This window comes from Oryctolagus cuniculus, chromosome 1 (assembly GCF_051225735.1).
Source record: "Oryctolagus cuniculus isolate XC-2025 breed Fujian yellow rabbit chromosome 1, ASM5122573v1, whole genome shotgun sequence".
NCBI classification, from domain to species: Eukaryota; Metazoa; Chordata; class Mammalia; order Lagomorpha; family Leporidae; genus Oryctolagus; species Oryctolagus cuniculus.
The window spans coordinates 74,579,386-74,605,135 of NC_142867.1; the positions used below are offsets into that span (position 1 = coordinate 74,579,386).

General features: G+C 39.1%; 1 protein-coding gene across 24 annotated transcripts in view; it reads right to left on the reverse strand.

The window, feature by feature from the left end:
* Positions 1-25,750, reverse strand: part of DLG2 (discs large MAGUK scaffold protein 2) — a 2,253,656-nt gene that overhangs the window by 61,228 nt on the left and 2,166,678 nt on the right. For all 24 annotated transcript variants that reach the window (XM_051821188.3, XM_089332011.1, XM_051821160.3 and 21 more), the window contains one exon: positions 15,720-15,795. In XM_051821188.3, coding sequence (XP_051677148.1) covers positions 15,720-15,795 — 76 coding nt within the window. The remainder of the gene's footprint in view (positions 1-15,719; positions 15,796-25,750) is intronic.

Genomic DNA, 25,750 nt, shown 5'->3' on the forward strand with positions numbered 1-25,750 from the left:
TAGGAAAGCTAAGAATAGAATCCAGGACTGTGGAATTAAGACCCCCTTCCGAGGTACCTTTCTCTGAAGGGAGGAGGGAACTTTCACTTTGACTACGGCCTTGCATAAATAAGATTGGAGTTGGTGAACTCAAGAGGCTTCCATAGCCTTGGCAGCTCATGACAAGACCCTTGGGTGATTACTGACGCCATAAACAAGAGTGTTAATTGTTAAATCAACAACAGGAGTCACTGTACACCTACTCCCCATATAGGATCTCTGTCCTTAATGTGTTGTACTATGTGAATTAATGGTAAAACTACTACTCAAACAATACTCTATACTTTGTGTGTCTGTGTGGGTGCAGTCTATTGAAATCTTTCCTTAGTATATACTAAGTTGATCTTCTGTATATAAAGATAATTGAAAATGAATCTTGATCAAGAATGGGATGGAAGAGGGAGTGAGAGATGGGATGGTTGCGGGTGGAGGTTATGGGGGGGGGAAAGCCGCTATAATTCAAAAGTTGTACTTTGGAAATTTATATTTATTAAATAAAAGTTGAAGAATATACCCCTTCCCCCCTTTAAGTGAAAAGAAAAAGTTATAGGTGTTTTTATGAGTATTAGTAACATACTGGAAGCTATTGCTGAAACTCTTTTCAGACATTACATGTCATTAAAAAGAAAAAAACTTTCTACCCCCATATAAACACAGTGTACAATCGACAAGAGGCAAGATGTCTTATTTTTACTTACTAAGAGTCTGTCTATAATTACTGTGGTGAGGAAGTTACATGACTAGACAGTCATTTCTGCATCTTAATCTTTTAGTATTGACATTTTAGCTTCATGAGAGTTAAATTTTGCAAAGTAAAACTTGCAAGCTCTAGGGTATGATTTCAGGCCTTTATACCATAGTCAGGTTAAAGAAAGTCCTGTAATGAATAAGAATTTACCCATGAATAACTCTCAAAGTGCAAACAGCTTTGAGCCAAATTTTCTGAATAATACTTAACATCCTGAATTAATAGTGGGAAGAAAATTTAACAAAAGCTCACTGTTCTTGTCTGTGGAAACTATACTTATTATTTACATAAGTACAAATTATACATCTCCTATTTATATTACTTTAGCCCTATCATCACTAATTGAATGGATAAAATCAGCTGTGCTAATAATATCTAGATTAGTTCATACATAAAATGCTTTACAGAGTCAATTATTCCATTTTTCTCACACAATAATCATTATGCAGAACTCAGATCTGCCACTCACTAGCTGTATGAACTTGGATAACTTTTGTTCTTTTCTAAACTTCAGTTTTCTCATGTGTAAAATAAGCAATTAATTATATTTACTTCACGGGGTTATCATAATGAGTGAATGAACAATGCCTACAAAACAACCTAAAGAAAATAATGCAATCTATAGATGTTCAGAATGACTGGCATGCTGAATGGAACCCAGTAGTTTTGCAATGCATAAGCACCCATCAAGTGTGATCATCTGGCGTTTCCCACAGGTAGTTACACCATTTGGCAAAAAACTCAGAAACAATCCAGATTTGCAGCATATAGCAGGGACAGGGATGAGGAACTGAGATCAGTCCTCCTGTCATGATCTACCTTCCTGCCCACAAGAGTCAGCAGGAGGCAAGTTCTTGTCTCCCAACCACAAAGTCAGCAAGCATGTGGTCAGAAGCACCCGATGCAGGGAAGTTCAGGGCAAAGGTTTGGCAACTCTCTCTTCCTCTGTGTGCAAAAGGGGATTTGGAACTCAAGTAATAGAGAGTGTTACGAAGCTGTTATGCTAGTTTTATAAAGGGGGGAGATTTGAGGAGGGTGTGAATCTGGGTAAAGGAAGGTAAGGTACAGACTAAGTACCTTGTCTCTAGTAATGCTTCCCATTTTTTCACATGTGGTGATTGAGGCTTAACTCTTATGGTAGCTGTGATAGAAGCTGGTCATTCTGTTCAATACCAAACTACACCACTATGCTTGTGTGGCTCAAATTTCAGCACGACTAAGGAAATCTCTGGGGAATCTGTTAAAATGCAGCTTGCCTTCATCCCCAGAGATTCCGATTGCACAGTACCAGGGTTGAGTTTGGACAGTTCCATTTTAAATAAGAATCTCATCTGAGTCTGATGTGGGTGTTGCAGAAGACACATTTTTTCCCCCTGCTAAGTATTTTCTGGATTCTTCTCTTCTATGCATAGCTACCATGTGGTCATGGGTCAGGTATTCTCTATGTCTTATCTGCATTACTGGAATGGACTCCTGTCCTCTAGGGTTACTTCGCTTTGAACAGTATTCCATCCTGCAGCAGAGTGATCTGCTAAACTTCTAACTCTACTAAAATACTCCAAAGGCATTTCTCTGTGGTCAACACCAAAGACCTCATGGTCTGTGTCCCACCTTCCCCTCTGCCCTATCTCCTGACAATCAAAGCTGTGTCTTTATGCTTTTGTACTTGCATAACTTTAAGCTTCTTTGGCTTCCCTTTCTATACTGGGTTGGTTTCTGTCATGTGTATTGTCACCTCTACATGCAACATTCTTTCCATGCTTTTCCATCTGTTAGATGTTATTTGATCCTTCAAGACCCATTTTGGCCATTTTCTATTCTAGAACATTCCCGTGAACTCCAAGAGAGGTTTAGGTATTCCAAGTCTGAGTTCAGATGGAACTCTGGACTCACCTGTCATTCAGCACTTAATCAGATTCTATTTGTTATTTGCTAACCTGTTGATTTTCACAGAGTATCTCGTGATTCCTAAAGGCTGATATCAAGTCTTACTCATGGTGTACTTCCATTGCCCAAGTCAATAACTGGCACTCTTAAAAAACATTCATTAAATTGAAAAGCTTAAAGAAACTAAAAGGGAAAACATTAGGAAAGAAAAGAGTACAACGAGTAAGTGAATTGGTGATGTTTCAATTTACTCTACTCTTTCCAACATTAATTAAATGAAAGCTTTAGCTTAATAGGCAATGAAAATGACACTGACTTTCAAAGTTAATTTATAAATTTTACAACTTTTGTATTTTTTATTCCCTTCTGGGGATAAAGTTGACCAAACACCTTCAAGTATCTGAGAAAGCAATTTAAAAAAAAATGGTCTTGAAAATATAATTAAGTTGGAAAGGGAGAAAAATTGCATAAACTAAAATATACCATAAAACCTGTTTGTGGAAAAAAAAAACCTGTTTGTGTACGCATGTGTGGTATGTGCATGTAGTAGGCAGATTTATCTGTTATAAATTATATTAAATTTAGTATGTTAGGTTACAGACTAATACTAGTTTCAACAGTAGTACGTTTTGGACTTAGGAGGGAGACGATGACTAAGGAATATGTAAGTAATATAAGTTTTTATTTTTTAACATTTTAATTTTATTTATGTTCATTTTATTTTAAAGGGGGAGAAAAAGAGAGGGAGAGGAAGAAGGAGGGAAGAGGGGAAAGAGAGAGGGAGAAAGACATTCTTATCCACTGGTTCATTCTCTCAATACCCACAATAGTTGAGGCTGGGCCAGGTTGAAGCCAGGAGCAAGGAACTCAACCCAGGTCTCACATATGGGTAGCAGGTACCCAACTACTTGAGCCATCAAATGCTGCCTTCTAGGGTATGGGTTAGTAGGAAGTTGAATCAGAAGTACAGACAGGATTTGGACCAGTAATCTGATATGGAATGTGGGCATCCTAGTTGGCATCTCAACCCACTGTGTCAAAAGCCCGTTCCAGGAAACATGACTCATTCTTTTTTTTTTTTTTTTTCATTTGACAGGTAGAGTTATAGACACAGAGAGAGAGAGACAGAGAGAAAGGTCTTCCCTCTGTTGGTTCACTCCCCAAATGGCCACTACAGCCGGAGCTGCTCTGATCCGAAGCCAGGAGCCAGGTGCTTCTTCCTGATCTCCCATGCAGGTGCAGGGGCCCTAGCACTTGGGCCATCCTCTACTGCCCTCCCGGGCCACAGCAGAGAGCTGGACTAGAACCAGCGCCCATATGGGATGCCGGTGCCGCAGGCGGAGGATCAACCAAGTGAGCCATAGCGCTGGTCCCCATGATTCATTCTTCATGTCATTCCATATACTAGCATTTTTTCATCAGTAAATTGACAAGTAAACACTGTGAGGAATATGTGAAATATATACATTTATTAATTCAAAAATGTTCATTGGGTTACTCCAGCTTTCAGGGTTTAGATAGGACCTTCTTCACATGTACTAGAGTTGGAAACTCAACCTTGCACTCCTCTGGGAACCACCTTCAGAGAAACAACTAATGCTTCTTTATCGGAGGGGTCTCTGTGTGCTGCTCCAGTGGTTTTCAGTGGACAGAGGAGCTCAAAGTTTGGTCAACATTATTGTCACATTCAAAGGAAAATAGAATGAGTTATCAGCTCTTCCCAGTTTGGGCTAGTGATGCTGCAGAATTGGCAGGAGGTATCTCTCTCTTTGTCCCTTATGTAAAAATATAAGTCTGATCAAAACTAAACAACACATAATATAAGGAAAGAGTCAGAGGGGAGGGAAGAGACAGCAAGGTCAGTCAGGAAACTGTTAAAGGGCTTGGAATACAGAACGGATAATAAAGAAACCAAGGAAGAGCTTTTTCCTGCATTTTTGAACTTTGAGGGCACAGATTGCCTTCCTGACAGCCTGTGGAGTGAGGCAATACAGCTTTCCTTCTACTCTTCCTGTCTGGATCTCTAGGTCACCTCTGGACATTTAGGCTTTTTGCATCCTCTGGTGATCCAAAGTCTGGCTCATTAAGAAGCTTTTATCATTATTGCTTTTTTCTTTCTTTCTTTCCTTTTTTTAGGGCAGTAATGGATTCTTTGCTTGAAACTCAGAATGCCACTTTGAAGCTGTCATAAAATCAATTCCCATAACTCACCATGGTGAAGCAAATAAAATTCCCAAATTTGACAAATGACAAAACAACAAGACTCCTCTCTCTCTCTCTCTCTCTCTCTCTCTCTCTGTGTGTGTGTGTCCCAGAGAAATGATTCTCAATTTCTTCATCTGTGAATAATATAAAATTCAATGATCACATGGAAAGTTGCAGGAATCTATGAAGTAGCACTAAGATGTCTCAATGCCAGCTCCAGTTTGATTCAGTGGGACTGCCCTTTCTCTATTATTGCAGTTTCATCTCTTCCTCATCTGCCCCCTCTCAGTCAATTGCTCTCAAAGGGAGCTCAAGGCTTTGGAAAAGGAAACAGAGTGTTATTAGGAGACAGTGTACATATTTTCAAGGATGACAGTCATATTTGATCTCTTTAGCAATAGTTTCCCATTTTCCTGTCTAATTCTACTGTTTGAGTTCAGAGTTCCAGAATTCGTACACCCAAGATGCCATGATAATTTTCTCTGCCAGTCTCCTTCTCCTCCAATAGACCATTCCCACTGAGGATACAAAAGACGAGTAGGTTTAGATCCTTGTTTAGGAGGGCCTCACCATGCAGTGGTATATGAGCAACGACACAGGCACATTCAGAATGAGCTCAGAGGAAATCATGCTGGCATGATTTCATCATACCAGAGTGCTGGTTTCAGTCCTGGCTGAACTACTTCCAATCTGGCTTCTTGCTAATGTGCCTGCTAAAGCAGCAGAAGATGGCCAAAAAGTGCTTGGGCCCTTGTCACCCGCATGGGAGACCTAGATGGAGTTTGATGCCCCCAGCTTTGGCCTGATCCAGTCTTGGTTGTTGCAGCCATTTGGGGAGTGAACCAGTGGGTAGAAGATTCTTTCTCTCCCTCTCTCTCACTCTTGCTCTTGCTCTCTCATTCTGCCTTTCAAATAAATAAACCTTTTAAAATATGTGCAAACTGTCAGAGTTTTTACAATTTATACTCCTATACTTAAACAATGGCATTTATCAACTCTGTTATGCTGTAGCCTAATGATAAATAGGACTATCTATTGATGTCTACCTCACTTTAGAAAGATTTAAATGCAAAGGGGGCACTTATATATTTCACAATGCTGGCATACAGTAAGAATATGGATAGCTCTCCTATACTCTCTCCTACATATATCTCCTTTATTTAAATTAAAGGAATTTTTAAATAGAGAAAAAAGTTTAGCATAAGTCACTAAATAGTCATTAGTTTTTTAGTGCAGAGCAGCTTGATTGTGAAGGTTATGCAATTTTCTTAACCACTCAATACATTAGGAAATTAATACAAAACAGAACTATGAAAGAAGTTAAGGGGTGATTTTCACTAGAGGATAGTTTGAATGGACACTAATCAGGAACTTGACATTTCTAGGAGGAGCTGGGCTACATTAAATCCTGGGAACCTGAGGGAGGTCTTAAGGAGCCTCATCCAAATAAATGGCCATTTAGAGCTTAGGGGTCTGGGTAGGCTGGAATTAACCAAGCTACCAACACAATGGTTTACTCAGTTTTGCAAAAGTAGACACAGGTTTTGTAAAGGCATGTGAAGTGGACAGAAATCCTGTGCATCTCATTTATAGCAAATGGACACTTTCAAGTGGAGATTCTCAGGCATCCTCTTGAATATCCTCAAAATTCAGTAAGTTCCAAACCTTATTTGAGAATTTTATGAGCTCTGACCTTCCTCTTTAGCCTCATTTACTACAACTCCCATCATAAACTTTATGCATTGGGGTCTCTGACTTCCTGAATCCTATTCCACCATGCCTGCAATTTCCGCTTATGAGTATGACAATCTCCTACTCAAACGTTAAGATCCAATTCAAATATCACTTCCTCTTTGCAGTTCATTCTCTTACCCATGGCATTATTAGTAATGCTGTCCTTCCGGTGGGATTCAACAGAATAAGGCATATGAGAAGTAGTAGAAAGGGCAGACATTCTGCAGTGGCCATGATCTGAATTTAAACTTGACTCTTGCACCAACTAACTGTGTGATTCAAGGCAAGTTACTCAACTTTTCTGAGGCTTAGTCTCTTGATTTTTAAGATGAAGACTGGGGGCAGGCATTTGGTACAGTGGTAAAGATGCTGCCTGGGATGCTAGCATCCTATTTCAGAGTACCTGGGTTCAGGTAGTAGCTGGCTCTGCTTCTGCATCAAGCTTCCTGCTAACGCATATCCTGAGAGGCAGGAGGTGATAGCTTAAGAAGCTGAGTTCTTGTCACCCATTTGAGAGACCCAGAATGAATTCCTGGCTCCCTTATTTGGCCTGGTTCAGTCCTGGATATTGTAAGTATTTAAGAAGTGAAACCCGCAGGTTGAGAATTTCTCCCTCCTTCCCACCTCTCTCCCTTTCAAATAAATAAAATGAAGACTGCTAATTCCCTAAACTTATGGGGATTATGGAAATCACCAATGATGTAGTTTCATGGTTTGCCTGCCTATATTTTCCTTTATGAGCTCCTTGAGATAACAGAATTTACCTTTTTTATTTTTCGTCTGCATCCCACAAGGCAACTAGCACAGTGTGTGGTGTTTTGCAGCACTAAATGTTATTTTAATCAATGGGTAATTCTTGAAAAGTAACTCAAGCACCAATAGGCCAGTTAAAGTCCAAATTCTTGCATGAAGTGCTCTCTGGTCATTCCCATGCCTATTAATTTGATTTCTCATAGCTCTTGTACAGACTGCTAATAAGACTCTTGTCACAGCCTGCTTCACAGATACTAATTGATTCTAAAAATCCTCCAGGGCAGTACCCATGACTTTTACTCTGAATTCCTCACAGCACTTATAGTGCTCTGTACATGGTAGTAATGATACGGTTATTTAAAATATTTCATACTCTTTCTTATTCCAAACTATTTTCCTCAGTTTTGCTGAATCTACTTCCAAAGTCTCAGAGATTGAGGCCTCTGCAACAATAGCTTATTTCTATAATGCTTGTCTTGGGCTTTAAGTGAGTGGCATTTCCTGATCTATCTTTCCTACCTCTTTCCTTTCTTTTTTTTTTTTTTTTTTGACAGGCAGAGTGGACAGTGAGAGAGAGACAGAGAGAAAGGTCTTCCTTTGCCGTTGGTTCACCCTCCAATGGCCGGCGCGCTGCGGCCAGCACACCGCGCTGATCCGATGGCAGGAGCCAGGTACTTATCCTGGTCTCCCATGGGGTGCAGGGCCCAAGCACTTGGGCCATCCTCCACTGCACTCTCTGGCCACAGCAGAGAGCTGGCCTGGAAGACGGGCGACTGGGACAGAATCCGGTGCCCCGACCGGGACTAGAACCCGGTGTGCCGGCGCCGCAAGGCGGAGGATTAGCCTAGTGAGGCGTGGCGCCGGCCTCTCTTTCCTTTCTTCAGTGCACTTTCTCCCTTCTTAATTATTCTTTGCTTTCCACTTGTGGACAACAGTTTTGTCACTGATTAATTGTTCTCATGGAGTTTGGAAAACCTTTGTTTCTCAATTAATGCATAAAATTTCATGGAGAACTAATGATGTAAGCTACTGTAGAAATCACTGAATATAGGGACTGCAAAAAGAGAGTTCCCAATGTTGTACTAACTAATCAACCATGGCACACCTGTCCCCTACTTAGATAATATATGTCTGGTAGAATTCAGCAGTGAATCCATCTGGTCCTGGGCTTTTCTTTGTTGGGAGGGCATTTATTATCGTTTCAATTTCTGTCTCAGTTATGGGTCTGTTTAGGTTTTCTATGTCTTCCTGGTTCAATTTAGGTAGGTTGCATGTGTCCAGGAATCTATCCATTTCTGATAGATTTCCCTGTTTGCTGGCATACAAGTCCTTGTAGTAATTTCTGATGATTCTTTTTATTTCTGTGGCGACTGTTGTTACGTTTCCTTTTTCATCTCTGATTTTATTGATTTGGGTCTTTTCTTTTTTTTTTAGTCAGTTGGGCCATTGGGTGTCAATTTTGTTTATTTTTTCAAAAAACCAGCTCCTCATTTGGCTGATTTTTTTTGTATTTTTTTTGATTCAATCCTGTTGATTTCTTCTCTGATTTTAATTATTTCTCTTCTACTAGATTTGGGTCTGGTTTGCTGCAGATTTTCTAGATCCTTGAGATGAATTGAAAGCTCATATATTTGGTGCCTTTCCAATTTCTTGATGTAGGCACCTATTAATATGAACTTTCCTCTTAACACTGCTTTCACTGTATCCCATAAATAAAAGCCCAGGACCAGATGGATTCACTGCTGAATTCTACCATTTACAGAAGAACTAACTCCATTTCTTCTCAAACTATTCAGAACAATCAAAGAAGAGGGAATCCTCCCAAATTCTTTTTATGAAGCCACCATCACCTTAATTCCTAAGCCGGAAAAAGATGCAGCATTGAAAGAGAATTACAGACCAATATCCCTGATGAACATAGATGCAAAAATCCTCAGTAAAATTCTGGCCAATAGAATGCAACAACACATCAGAAAGATCATCCACCCGGACCAAGTGGGATTTATCCCTGGTATGCAGGGATGGTTTAATGTGCGCAAAACAATCAATGTGATACACCACATTAACAGACTGCAGAAGAAAAACCATATGATTATCTCAATAGATGCCGAGAAAGCATTTGATAAAATACAACACCCTTTCATGATGAAAACTCTAAGCAAATTGTGTATGGAAGGAACATTCCTCAATACAATCAAAGCAATTTATAAAAAACCCACGGCCAACATCCTATTGAATGGGGAAAAGTTGGAAGCATTTCCACTGAGATCTGGTACCAGACAGGGATGCCCACTCTCACCACTGCTATTCAATATAGTTCTGGAAGTTTTAGCCAGAGCCATCAGGCAAGAAAAAGAAATTAAAGGGATACGAATTGGGAAGGAAGAACTCAAACTATCCCTCTTTGTAGACAGATGATATGATTCTTTACTTAGGGGACCCAAAGAACTCTACTAAGAGACTACTGGAACTCATAGAAGAGTTTGGCAAAGTAGCAGGATATAAAATCAATATACAAAAATCAATAGCCTTTGTACACACAGGCAATGCCACAGTTGAGGAAGAACTTCTAAGATCAATCCCATTCACAATAGATACAAAAACAATCAAATACCTTGGAATAAACTTAACCAAGGATGTTAAAGATCTCTACGATGAGAATTACAAAACCCTAAAAAAGAAATAGAAGAGGGTACCAAAAAATGGAAAAATCTTCCATGCTCATGGATTGGAAGAATCAACATCATCAAAATGTCCATTCTCCCAAAAGCAATTTATAGATTCAATGCAATCCCAACCAAAATACCAAAGACATTCTTCTCAGATCTGGAAAAAATGATGCTGAAATTCATATGGAGACACAGGAGACCTCGAATAGCTAAAGCAACCTTGTACAACAAAAACAAAGCCGGAGGCATCACAATACCAGATTTCAGGACATACTACAGGGCAGTTGTAATCAAAACAGCATGGTACTGGTACAGAAACAGATGGGTGACCAATGGAACAGAATAGAAACACCAGAAATCAATCCAAACATCTACAGCCAACTTATATTTGATCAAGGATCCAAAACCAATCCCTGGAGTAAGGACAGTCTATTCAATAAGTGGTGCTGGGAAAACTGGATTTCCACGTGCAGAATCATGAAGCAAGACCCCTACCTTACACCTTACACAAAAATCCACTCAACATGGATTAAAGCCTTAAATCTACGACCTGACACCATCAAATTATTAGAGAGCATTGGAGAAACTCCGCAAGATATAGGTTCCGGCAAAGACTTTTTGGAAAAGACCCCAGAAGCACAGGCAGTCAAAGCCAAAATTAACTATTGGGATTGCATCAAATTGAGAAGTTTCTGTACTGCAAAAGAAATAGTCAGGAGAGTAAGAGGCAACTGACAGAATGGGAAAAAAATATTTATTTGCAAACTATGCAACAGATAAAGAGTTGATAAACAGAATCTACAAAGAGATCAAGAAACTCCACAACATCAAAACAAACAACCCCACTTAAGAGATGGGCCAAGGACATCAATAGACATTTTTCCAAAATAGGAAATCCAAATGGCCAACAGACACATGAAAAAATGTTCAAGATCACTAGTAATCAGGGAAATGCAAATCAAAACCACAATGAAGTTTCACCTCACCCCGGTTAGAATGGCTCACATTCAGAAATCTACCAACAATAGATGCTGAAGAGGATGTGGGGAAAAAGGGACACTAACCCACTGTTGGTGGGAATGCAAACTGATCAGCGACAACTAACTGAGCACCAAAGGGGAAACCTGTTGAAGTGAAATGGACACTATGAGAAACAGTGACTTGATCAGCTCTTGTGCTGACTGTTGATGTACAATGTAATACTTTATCCATTTTAGTATTTTTTTCTTCTAGTACTATTGGTTGAACTCTGTAATTAACACACAATTATTCTGAGGTGTTTAAATTTTAACTGAAAAGTGATCCTTGTTAAATATAAGAGTGGGAATAAGAGAGGGAGGAGATGTACAATTTGGGACATGCTCAATTGGACTTGCCCCAAAGGGTGGAGTTAGAAACGTGCCAGGGGATTCCAATAGAATCCCATCAAGGTGGCATGTACCAATGCCATCTCACTAGTCCAAGTGATCAATTTCATTTCACAATTGATCACACTGATAGATCTAAGAGTCAAAGATATCACACAAACAAGACTAGTGTCTGCGAATACTAACTGATAGAATCAAAAAGGGAGAGAACAATCCATCATGGGAAACGGGATACACAGCAGACTCATAGAATGGCAGATGTCCTAAATAGCACTCTGGCCTCAGAATCAGCCCTTAAGGCATTCAGATCTGGCTGAAGAGCCCATAAGAGCACGTTAGGCATGGAAAGCCAAGACACTCTGGAAAAAAAAAAGACCTAAATGAAAGATCTCTGCAAGTGAGATCCTAGTGGAAAGAATGGGGCCATCAAAGAAGGAGGTACCTTTCTCTGAAGAGAGGAGAGAACTTCCACTTTTGACTATGAGCCTGTTGGAATAAGATCAAAGTCGGTGAACCCAAAAGGTTTCCATAGCCTTGGCAACTCATGACTAGAGCCTAGGGAGATTACTGACGCCATAAACAAGAGTGTCAAATTGTTAAGTCAACAACAGAAGTCACTGTGTACTTACTTCTCATGTGGGATCTGTCCTTAGTGTGTTGTCCAATGTGAAGTAATGCTATAACTAGTACCGAAACAGTATTTTTCACTTTGTGTTTCTGTGTGGGTGCAAACTGATGAAATCTTTACTTAATATGTACTAAATTGATCTTCTGTATATAAAGAGAATTGAAAATGAATCTTGATGTGAATGGAATGGGAGAGGGAGCGGGAGAGGGGAGGGGTGCGAGTGGGATGGAAATTATGGGGAGGGGGAAAGCCATTGTAATCCATAAACTGTACTCTGGAAATTTATATTTACTAAATAAAAAAATTGTAAAAAAAAGATAATATATGGCCTCAGAATTCTTCTCAATACTATATTCCAGATGAAAACTGTCTGTCTGTCTATCTATCTTTCTGAAATGAAACTTATTTTTGATATTACTGATATAGTTCAAAGCTGTTATTTTGCTAGTAGGACTCAGAAATCATTGGCGACTTAGTAACAAACTTAAAAAAACCCAGAATATCTGTTCTCCTCACTTTGAAGCCAAGGCTTCCCTTCCCACATGGCTACTCCCATCCTTGAATAGCTATCAATTCTTAGACTTTCCATTGCATCATTGAAAAAAATCTAATGTGTTTACTACAGATGATTAAAAAGCATTTTACCCATATTTTGGCCTTACCAAGAATAAATCTGGCCTCTTACCAATGCTATAAGCTTTTAGGGTTTATGTTATATTTTGTATTTTTCACAGGTCCTAGCCTTGTGACTGGCACTTGGTAGGTATTCAACAAAAATCCTCTGATAAATATCCTACTATATGCATCAACAAATAGATTTGCCTTCTCATCAGGAATCATTAAGAAAACCTACCCCACGTATATATACATAGCAGTTATTTAAGAGGACCCTATGCAATGATGTCACATCCCTCGGCTCTTGGTTCTTCTCCAACATGACAAAAAATACTGGTGTTATCCCTTCAAAAGTAGATTTTAAAAGCTGTATAAGCCATAGCTAGTTTCACCCACTTTGGAAAGACTGAATTATTTTCTCTTAAGGTAAGTAGCAAGACAAAGAAGGCTAATTTTGCCATTTGCATCCAACATTGTGCTGGAAGTTCTAACCAGGGCAATCAGGGAAGCAAAAGAAGCAAAAATAATTCATATCAGAAAGAAAGTAAAACACTCTCTTTTGCATTTGACATGATCTTGCATGCAGGAAATCCTGAGGAATCTGCTAAAAGCTGTAAGAACTAATAACTAGATGCTGCAAGTTTGCAGGATATAACATTGATATACAAAAATAATATTTCTATACACTTAAAGATGAGCAATTCAAAAATGAAATTAAAGAGGCAATTCACATATAAAGAATGAAACTGGAACCTTATATAATACACAGAAATGAACTCAAAATGGATTGAATATCTAAATATAAGAGCTAACACAATAATATTTTATTACCATGATGTACAACTTTATGATTTTGGTTTAGGCAATGGTTTCTTAGATAAGACATGAAAAATGTAAGTAATAAGAAAAAATAAATAAATTGGGTGTCATTAAAATTAAAAACTTTGGTGTGTGAAAGAATACTATAAAGACAGTGAAAAGAAAGTCCATATGGTTGGAGAAAACAAGCAAAAAACATATATCTCTTAAGGAATTAATAATCAGCATATATAAGGAACTTCTGCAACTAAACTACAGAAAAGCCCAAATTCAAAAATGGACAAATGATATGACTGACATTTTTCCAAAGAAGATATAAAAATGGCTAATCACAACATGAAAAGATGCTAAACATCAGGCATTAGGGAAAAACATTTCAAAAGCATAATGAGATACCACTTCATATCAGCAAAGATAGCTCTAATTAGAAAGACATAATAACATGTGCTGATGAGGATATGGAGAAATTGGAACCCTCCTACACTACTGATAAAAATGTGACATGGCCAGCTGTAAATAAGAATGAAATCTGTCTTTGAAACAAAATGGATGCAACTGGAAATCCTTATACTTTGGGAAACAAGCCAGTCCCCCAAAGACAAATATATGTTTTTCCTGATTTGTGGCAATTAATATACAGTGCACAAAAAATGTACCATATAAGAGTGAAATTGACATTTTGAAATTTGATTATTGTTTGCAGCCTTTGTCTATATTCTTGAGGAACAGAGGTTTTTGTTACTTACTACTTGTTGAATTCTTTATTTGGTGGAGGGTTAAGCTTGTGATTATAAAATAAACTGCAAGTATGTCATTGTAAAAATTAAAATAAAAATAAGAAAGGAAGGAGGAGGCAGGGTGGGAGTGTGAGTAGGAGGGAAGGTAAGGCGGGAAGTATCACTATGCTCCTAAATCTGTATATATGAAATATATGAAATTCGTTCACCTTATATAGATAAAATATTAAACAAAAAAGAAATGTGGAAAACAGGCTGGTAGTTCCTGAAAATGTTTACATATAATTATCAGAAGACCCAAAAATTTCATGGTGGTTATATATGCCATGGAAATGAAAACATATTTATATAAAAATTTGTACACAAAGTTTATAATAATATTATCCATAATAGCTGAAAAGTAGAAATAATCTAAATGTCCATCAACTGATGAATGAATAAATTAAATCTGATGTACCCATACAATGAAATATTCCTTGACAATAAAAAGAAATGAAGTACTTACACATGCTATAACATATATGTGACTTGAAAATGTTATATAAAGTGAAAGAAGCATTCAGAAAAGACCACATAGTACACAAGCCCATTTATATGAAATACCCAGAACAGGCAAATCTACAGAGATAAGAAGGAGATTAGTGATTGTTTACAGCACTGTAGGGGTTGGAGGTTGTGGGAAATGGGAAGTGAGTGCTAACAGAAGCTGTTGATATAAAATTGGATCTCCTCCTCCATACCTAACTAAACATTTAAACATAAAATTTAGTTCTCTGAGAGGGGTTAGACTTGAATGATAGAAGGCTTGGAAAAATCTTATGAAGAAGAAAACTTCTGGTTTTTTTTTTTTTGGGAGAGATGAAATGCTCTAAATTGATGGTGGTGATGGCTGCACAACTCTCATATCCCAATAACTACTGCATTGCATAACCACTGCATTGCATACTCGAACTAGGTGAGTTGTGTTGTATGTGAATTACATCTCCTTAAAGCCATTATTTTAAAAATTTATAGATGTGCATTTTTGAGTAAACAGTTTGATTTTGGTGATTAAATTTTTTGTGTTAATTCTCTCCTTCTCTATGTCTGTCACAACAATCCATGTATTCACTCAGATGATTAATGCATATGTCTAGAGCACTGATTAGTTTTATAACATACAACATATTAGTTATATTTCTGATGAGCAGATGCCTTTTATGAAATCCATCGTTTTAGAACATTAATTAAAAAAATAAAGAGGTAAAAGCATCTAAACTCTTTTTTCCCCTTCATTTCATCATGTTCATTAACACATTATGTCTGCTGACTACTGTCAATTTTACCCTCAGGATTTAACATATTTATCATAAACCTACTTCATCAGAAATCACATCATTACTTTCACCAATGCATTTATAACACTGCTCTACTGTCTGGTAGCTCCACAATTTGTTTGCTACTGAACGCCTAGATGTTAATTTTAGTTAAATCCATGGCAATTGACAGAACTTAATGTTTCCATCATTTTGTACCTACCCCTTTTGAATCAATCACTCCAGGTTTTGCATTAAACTTCACTGTCTTCAATCGGGCACGCTCCTTTCTTTCCACCCTAAAGGAAATTGAAAATGAAGAGTTTATTACAAGACAAGGCATTAGTGGCTAAGTTCCCTATTAAATGAAGAAAACTTCTTTCTATTCTTACAATTCAAATAAAATGTGCTCTGAAATATTATTCTTCTTTTGTTCAGTATGAAAAGTCTTGGTATAAAGTCTCTAAGCTTCAAGCGTGTCCTTTGAAATGTTTGTGTTACATGCACTGAGTCATAGTATTTGGAAAGAACAAAGAGTTAGAGAAAAGCAATTTTGTTATTTAAATGTTTATATAGTAAATCAAAATCCATTTTTAGAAATCATAGTCCCTAGAGATGAACACCTGAATGGAGACTAAATAGGGTTTTCTTTCCCTCTCCTCTTTCCTTCTTTTTCCATTTTCCTCCCCTTCTCCTTTAGAATGCCAGTGTATCAGGGTACTTCAAAAAGCTAATGGAAAATGCATATTTTGAGAATACTATATATGAATTTCAAATTTTTTTGCACCAAAACAAACTTTTCTTTGAATTACATTATTTTAAAAGATTCTCATTTATTATTTTCTATTTATTTGAAAGACAGAGAGAGATCTTTCATTTTCCAGTTCACCCCGCTGGGGCTAGGTCAGGCTGAAGCCAGGAGCCAGAAACTCAATTCATTTTACCACATGGATGGTAGGGGCTCAACCACCTGAGCCATCACCTATGGCCTCCTAACATACACATTAGCGGAAAACTGGAGTCAGAAGTAGAGCCAGGACCAGAATCCAGGAAACTGGATATGAACTTCAAGTGTTCCAAACAGCATCCCAAGTGCTGTGCCAAATGCCTATCCTTTATTCCACTTCTTCCATGAACATGTTATATTTATAATCTTGACTTTTCAATTTCTCAAATGTCCTCCTGTCATCTCTACAGGCTCATTGTTTTACCTTCCATTTCATTCATTCATTGAATACCATTGAGTGCCTACCGTGTATCAAACAAGGGGCTGGAGATCAAAGAAACAAATTTTAAATATGATTCCAATGAGTTCATAGCCATGTGCTCCTGGGAAGAACAGAGATGTAAAGAAAGACTGAGAATGCTGTGCAACAAAACTTGATATCAATGTGGGAGCACCCATCTCATTAGCAGGATGAAAAGGAGGTGTAGAATGCATGGGGTGAGCTTCTTGGAGGAGGTGTTGATTTATCTGAGATTTGAAGGATGAGAAAGAGCTTGTCAGTAGGAAAACTTGAGGGGAATTCACCAAAAGGAGGGACAATATGTGCCATGACCCAAAAAACACAAGAAAGCTCGAAGATTATGGGAAGATTCTGTACAGCATACATGCAAGATGGGGAAGGTAGGGTAGTGAGGTGGTGGGATGCCTTCCAAAGGATATCCATCTACAACAAGGATTTGAGTTTTCACCCTGGAGAATTCTCATGAATTTTTAAAAGATAGAAAGCGGTAAAGTAACAGATTAACATTTTAAGAAATGATTCTGATGGAGGTGGAAGACAGACTGGAGGAGGGAAGGAAGAGGAGGCTGGGGGCCTATTTAGAATCTGTTGCCATAATCCAAGAAAGAACTGGTGAGAAATGATAACGAGGTGGAGGAGAAAGAAGGTCTTGAGAAATATTAGGAAAATAAAATTAGTGGGACTTGTATTTCTTTGAAGCCTGGGGTTGAAAAAGAAGAAACAAAGAATCTAAGTATTTCTCAGATTTTTCTGAGCCTCTCCAGTTACACATGATCATTCCTTCCTCTATGATACAGTGGTACTTATTGGTATCCCTATGTCAATATTAGCTTTTGATTTTCTTGTGTTTATTTTTGCCTTGCATATACAAGGTTGTATGTTTTTTGAGGGCAAGCCCACATATCACTCAATAATGTGTTATAGCAAGTTCTCAACAAGTAATTGTTGAACAAAATTAATATTCAATGCATTGCTTTTTGAAAAAACAATTACTTATTTGAAAGAGCTACAGAGAAGGTGAGGGGAGAGAGAAAGGAGGGAAAGGAGAGAGAGAGAGGGAGAGAGAATGAATATCTTTCATCTGCTGGTTCACTCCCCACATGGCCTCACTTCAACAACCAGAGCTGAGCCAGGCTAAAGCCAGGAGCCAGGAGCTTCTTCCAGGTCTCCCACATGAGTAGCAGGGGCCCAAGCACTTGAGCCATCCTCTGCTGCTTTCCCCAGGCCATTACCAGGGAGCTGGACAGTCAGTAGAGTGGCTGGGACATGAACTGGCATCCATAAGAGATGGTGGCATTGTAGGCAGTGGCTTTACCCACTAAGTCATGATGTGGGCTCCCAGTGCATTTTTTTTTTTATTTGACAGGTAGAGTTATAGACAGAGAGAGAGACAGAGAGAAAGGTCTTCCTTCTGTTGGTTCACTCCCCAAATGGCCCCTATGGTCGGCGCTGCGCCGATCTGAAGCCAGGAGCCAGGTGCTTCCTCCTCCCAAGCACTTGGGCCATCCTCCACTACCATCCAGGGCCACAGCAGAGAGCTGGACTGGAAGAGGAACAACCGGGACTAGAAAGTGGCGCCCACAAGGGATACTGCTGCCGCAGGTGGGAACCACGTGAGCCACGGCGCCGGCCACCCAGTGCATTTTTTAACATGACTTTTTTAGGTTTAAATATGTCTAGCTCTAGTTTTAAAAATGGGAAAAGAAAAGGGAGAGAAAGAGTAGGTGTTTGGCCTTGGAATTAAGATGCCCGTGACTCACATTGTAATACCTGGGTTTGATACCTGGTTCTGCTCCTGTCTGCAGCTTCCAGCTGATGCAGACCCTGGGGAGCAGCAGTGATGTCTTAAGTAACTGGGTTCCTACTAACCATGTGTGAGATCTGGATTAGGTTTTCAGCCCCCAGCTTTGGGACCAGTTGGGGTTCCATTGCAGATAACTGGGGAATGAACTAGCAGAAGAGAGTTCTCTTTCTGCCTCTCACAGATTCTTTTAAAAAGCAAAGAAGAGATGGAAAGAATCTGAATCTATAGAAATGTAATGGTTTATGAGGTCTAAGCTATTCATAGATCAATAATTAGCAGATACTCCTTTCTGAGAGCTCTTTGGTGTTTCCAATGGAAACACAGTAAAGATCAGGGTTTCTATAGTTACAGAATGGAATTTCAGAATATATTTATTTCAGTGTGAGGGTAGAATATTTGAGTAGAAGCAGCTGAGCAAAACTGTTCAAATCTAACCTCAGATATTAAAGCAATATGTTCCACTGAGAGCTTGTACTTATAGCCGACAACACCAGTTGGAGGAGAGCAAGAAAGACTTCAGATAACATAAGCTGCCAGGTGGAAAGATGTTCACTGAGAAAAGGCCTACTTCAACTTCATCAGCTTTTCTCCATTTTAATCCAAGTACAGATGATAATTCATATTCCTCTCTTTGGATTCTTCTAAAGTTGTTGTTTGGCCCTAGATTTATTCTGGCTTCTTTGAATTAGCTGTGCACTGAACTAGTGCTTCATTCGAAAGTGCAAAAATGACTGTAGCATGCAGAGAATACATTTGATTGGGGATACAAATATATTGTGCATAAACCCACAGAACTCTTACATGTATAATATTCGGCTGAGCTCAATATTCAACCCTAAGAACTGTTTGGACAGAGCATCTTAATTTTCTCTCCTTGGTTTTTCTTTTTAAAAATTTGATTATTTATTTGAAAATCTGAGTTACAGAGAGAGGAGAGACAGAAGGAAAGATCTTCCATCCACTGGCTCACTCCCCAAATGGCTGCAACCTGCCAGGGCTGGGCCAGGCTGAAGCTAGGAACCAGGAGCTTCATCTGGGTTTCCCGTGTGGGTGGCAGAGGCCCAAACACTTGGGTCATCCTCTGATGCTTTTTCCCAGGCCTTTAGCAGAAGAGCTGGATGGGAAGTGGAGTAGTTGGGACATGAACTGGTACCTATATGGGATGCAAGGGTGGTAAGGGGCAATTTTACCCACTGTGCCACAACACCAGCCCTTCTCCTTGGTTTCTAAGTTTATTCTTTTGACCTTTCTTAAGAAATGTCCCCAGAGTGGTTCAACAGTCTTAAAAGGTTTACAAAGAATACTGTCAGATATATAGAAAAGCACACACATATGCACCCACCTAATATTTGCTATGGCTTATTATCAATATTCAAACAAGCATTAGTAAAAATAAGACATTTTGTAGCCTTACAGAGTTGACATATTTTTGGTTCATTCATGAGGGAGACTGGAATGTCTTGCTTTTTGGGGTGGAAAGTTTCAGTAATAATGATAATGATGAAACTATAAATAGCAGTTGAAGATTTGACACAAAATTATTAATGAAGTTTTTTTTCATGTTTATTTACATCATCTTTTGGTCTCCACCATAACCCAGTGATGGTATCATCAATCAAATTTTATGGCTAGAGAAGTGAGACTGGAAGATTGTAGACTAAAGAGTAGTAGAAACAGCATGAACCTACACCCTCCAAGGGCTCACTTCAGAGTCTGTCCACAACCATTCAGTTTGGGGAAACAGCACTCAAGGGAGGACCTTTCATGCTTGTCTTTTCCAATAGGAATATCAAGAAATAAGATATTTTAGATGATTCATTCACTGTTTTAAGAATAATTGTACCATTAGATGTCTTGGCTGAGTTTTCCATAAACGATGGCCCCCATCTCCTGCATCCCTATTACCCAAATTTCCTGAATTATACAAAGCACAAACAGACCCACGCATATAATTACTGAGGTAGTACTGTCATACTACAACAGGCTGGCCTCAACATTCAAAATAAATTTTCTTTTAACACTGACATCAGTTTAGCTAAATGTCTGTTCATTACATTCCATCACATATGCTAAATTGGTTCCTCTCCTCAACATACTGACTCCACAACTATGCTTTCTCATCACAGAGGCCTGCAATAATTGCCTCTCCTTGGTATCTGTGGCTTATCTTTTGTTCCTGTTTCAATCACTTCCTCTCCTAGTTGGGATACATGAGGATAGTTTAATTGATGAAATGAAAGTTAAGTTTCAGAAGTAGGACACTAAACAATGTATTGTTCTTTTCTCTGGCATCAAAAACTAAAAACACAACAACAACGAAAGAAGGAAAACAGCCATCATTTGAGTGTGCTCTGCATTAGAAGCTGGTGAAGACTGACTTATCCACAATCTGTACAGTAGTTCAGAACTTAACGTGGAAATGGGCACACAGTAGGTGCTTAACGAATCCATGCTGAATGAACGAATAAATGAATGAACTTTGAAGGAGTCTTAGTTCTTGGCCCAGATGTGAAAAAATAAGGTTCACAGAGCTTAAGTGATTTTCCAAACAGCCTATGTTTTCTGTAAAAAGTAATTCACCATTTCACAACCTTTTCTCTTGGTAAGAATCGAGGTAAAAGTTTAACATTACTTTCTCCAATTGCTTTACTGAACAAGACTCCTTTCACAGAAATAGATATTAAGATCCAAAGGCCTTTACCTAAAAGAATGGTGGACCACCTGTGTAGATTGACTGAATTGCAACGACAATGATTGCTATACTTTCATTCTGACGCTTAGAGTCAAGCAATTAATTAGATAATTTAAGCAGAAATAATCATCCTCATCCCAGTTTTATCACTGACCAAAATACTGAAAATATAAGCTGGATGGCAACATTTGAGCAAATAATTCTGACATCCAGAATCCTCAGATACCACCAAATGGTCATTCTTTAACGAGCCCAACTGTTTCCTCCTCCCTCTCACGCATATCCCATCTGGTACTTTCAGGTTCTGGCCAAACACATAATAGGGTACGGTTTGGAGCACTGGATAGTGAGGACATCATTTAGTGCTGGGAGTTCCTTTGCCTGTCCCTCACAGGCTCTGTAGGAGGGACAACTGAAAGGTCATCCCTATTAGTGGAACACAGGCTTTCTATAAAGGTTAGGTGAATAAACTCTTATATAATGTTAACAATGAGCTATCATCTGAGAATCCAGGTGATTAGGCACAGTGGACCAATGACTAGAAACTTGGATTAAAAGGCTTAAGGACAAATACCAATTTGGCTACTCAGAAACTATGTAATCTCAGAAAACTGAGATTTTCTATGATAAGAACCCAGCTTTTGAAATCATACAGATTTGGATTTGAATTTTGCCTCTGGGGACTGACACTGTGACAGTGGTTAAAGTCCCAGCTGCTCCACTTCCAATCCAGCTCCCTGTTAATGCACCTGGGAAAGCAGTGGAGGATGGCCCAAGTGCTTGGTCCCCTGCACCCATGTGGGAAACCCAGGAAAAAGCTCCTGGCTCCTGGCTTCAGGCTGGCCTAGTCCTAGCCTAGTCCTGGCCTAGTCCTGTGACCATTTTGGGAGGGAACCAGCAGATGGAAGACCTCCCTCTTTCTCTCTCTCTGTAACTCTGCCTTTCAAAAATAAAATTAAAAATTATTTAAAAAAAAAAAAGAATTCTGCCTCTGCCACTAACTATAGGTCTGTGACTTAGGACAGTCTTCGAATCTCATAGGACCTCAGTTTTCATGTTGGTAAAATCAGCATAGTAACATAGACTCCAAAATAGATGAATGTTAAATGAGATAATATAAGAAAATTGTTCAGCAGTGTCTGATACATTGTAAGAACACAATCCACATTCAGCTGCTGCTAAGATGATTATGAGAATGCTGTCCATGATGTCACTTGCCATCTATAGTCCCAATGTCCTTGTCTGTAAAAGGGAGGTAATAGAGGTCCCTGCTTCAAGTGCTCACTGCCGTGGTCAGGCCTACTCTGCCAGCTGGGCAAAGGCATGAACTTCTCTTTTTCTCTTTCTTTTCAAGGGAACCTCCAAATGTGGGGCATCAAACCTAAGAGCTGTAGTCTCTGTAGCCCTCTTGCTGCCAGTGTGATTTTGGCAGGCAATTTAGATTCTCTGGCGATTTCTTTGATTGGTAAGTGCTCCTACTGTAGTGCTCCCGATTTAGTGGAAAGCTCTCTGTCCTAATGGAAAACAAGTAATTTGTTGTGTATCTGTGAGTTAGTTCCTTGACTTCTCTGACCCTCAGTTTCCTTACGATGTTTTTGTGAAGATGAAATCAAACTCATGTTTTTGAAAACAGTTAGCATGATACCTAATGCTATCATCAGATGGAAGCCAGCCCTCTGTCTGCTGCCCTTGGTAATGACAGAGTAGCTATGGGATACTTACAGGCTGCTCCCACCAATGCCAGGCTCCAGGGAGCGACCCTACAACAGTGCCCGACGCAGATGCTGAGCAAGTAACATCTGCTGAACTGAATTTGTCAACTCTGACTTTTGTACCTTTGGGAGACAGGACTGCATGTGAGTTGAAAGCAATTCTGCACCCTGGAGTCAAATCTCAGTTCTGAAACTCGCTGGATGTGTCATTTCAGGTAAATTAACTGACTTCTCTGTGCCTCAACCTCCTTATTTATAAAATGAAGATAGTAATAACATCTCACTCATAGGTAATGAGGTTTAAATAAATTAATACTTATTTTTTAAAAAATATTTATTTATATATTTGAGAGGCAGAATTACAGACAGAAAGAGGGAGAGACAGAAAGAGAGGTCTTCCATTCTCTGGTTCACTCCTCAAATGGCCACAATGGCCAGAGCTGGGCTGATACAAAGCCAGGAGCCAGGAGTTTCTGAGTCTCCCACATGGGTACAGAGGCCCAAGCACTCAGGCCATCTTCCACTACTTTCTCAGGCCATTAACAGAGAGCTGGATTGGAAAAGCAGCAGCCAGGACATGAACTTGCACCCATATGGGACATCAGCGCCACATGCAGAGGCTTATCCTACTATGCCACAGTGCCGCCCCAGAAATTAATACTTATAAAGGACCTAGAGTCTAGCATTCCATAGAAGCGTTTTGTTAAATAAGATTTATTCACCATCTTCAAAAATATAAAAGGAAGATGATAATATTCATACCGTTCATCTCATGGTTTCACTGAAATGATTAAATGGAATAAATGAGAAACATTTTTGTAAAGGGTGAGATAATACACTAATGATATCCAGTATAAGACTGTTTAACAAACCAGTCTACTAGATGAATTGTACTCAGGAGAGAGGCTGGAAAATAAAACCAACCCAATAAATTTATTTAGATTTTAAATTCATTAAAATAAATATATGATGATTGTGGGGTAGGATATAAGTGATTTCCACTTTTTCCTTATATTTTTCTAAAATTTCCCACTTTTCTATAATGAAAGGTATTAATTTTAAGCATATAAAATAACAAAAGTTACTTTTATGAAATAATTAAAACCCTAAGGAAAAAATCAACAGAAATTCACTTATAATGTGATAAATATATAATTAAATGTTATATATTTATAAAATTTATATATATATTCATTCAGAAGGTGGGGCTACTGCACCCTTCATGAACTAGAATGTGAACCAATATCAATATTCCAGTCATTGGACAAACTTCTTCTCTAGGCCAACTGTAGTATGGTTACTAAGATGGCGCCGGATTCTGTCCCGGTTGCCCCTCTTCCAGGCCAGCTCTCTGCTGTGGCCCGGGAGGGCAGTAGAGGATGGCCCAAGTGCTCCGGCCGCTGCACCTGCATGGGAGATCAGGAAGAAGCACCTGGCTCCTGGCTTCGGATTGGCGCAGCTCTGGCTGTTGCAGCCATTTGGGGAGTGAACCAATGGAGGGAAAGCCTTTCTCTCTGTCTCTTTTTCACTATCTATAACTCTACCTATCAAATAAATAAATAAAATCTTTTAAAAAAGAGCACTGTTTTTTTTTTTTTTTTAAAAGATGGCTTTTTCTTTTAAAGAGCAGCTCCTTAAACAGTTCCAGTTAATTAAATCAAAGCAAACAAAGTGGGGCTGGCATTGTGGTATAGCAGGCAAAGCCACCACCAGCAACGCTGGCATCCCATGTGGGTGCAGGTTCATGTCCCAGCTGCTCTGCTTCAGATCCAGCTAACTGCTAATGGTCTGGAAAAAGCCCCAGAAGATGGTCTAAATGTTTGGGCCCCTGCCACCCATGTGGGAGACCTGGATGAAGCTCCTGACTCCTGACTTCAGCCTGGCTCAGTGATGGCCATTGTGGCCATCTGGGAAGTAAACCAGCAGATGGAAATCTCTCTCCCTCTCTACCTCTCCCTCTTACTCCATAATTCTGACTTGATAAATAAGTCTTTATTTAAAAAAAGAACGTCAAAGAAGAAAGATTAATCAAGACCAAATTGACAACATCATTAACTGCAAAGAAAAAAAATCTAGCAAACGAAATATGAATGTTTTTGCATTTTTTTTTTAATCTGAAGGTAACAGAAACGGAGAAATGTATAATATAAACAGTCTGGAGCTGAGAATCAGTGCTTTGAATATATAACCTTCCAGAAAACACTACAAGGCATGGTAGAGCCAGAAAGCCCTTGCGAAGCAAGGACTGGCAATTACCTACAGGTTTGCTGGTGGGAGATCCATGCACACAGGCATGGGGGTTGGGAAGACTCCCTGACTCCTCCTGTAAAGGAAAGAAAGTGGCCACAGAACAATTGGCCTGCTGCCCTCCCTGTCTCATTCCTCCCAAGGTAGTGTGACCACAGGCAGAGCTCTCCTCCTCCTATTAGACCCCAAAATAAATCCCCAGTAAAGCCACAAATTCAATCACAGATACACACCAAGTGGCACAATGATTGAACTAGTACAAATATAGTGGGCAGATGAAACTTATACCCCAGAGGAACTCTGGGAGACTGTCTTTCCCCAGAAGGGTCTAATAGGAGGAGGAGAGCTCTTGGAGTAACTTGCACCTTGAAAAGTGTTGGTAGCTGATTTGAAAAATCATCACCCCTCATTGATTTTACACCATGTCTGCTTTCTAGGATACAGTTGATTTTTGTCTCTCGAGCAACATGGTGCTGTCCAAGGACATTCGTAGGAAGGAGAGTTCTTCTGTGGTGGTGGTAATTAGAAGCTGCTGGGTCTGGCCCAGGAGGG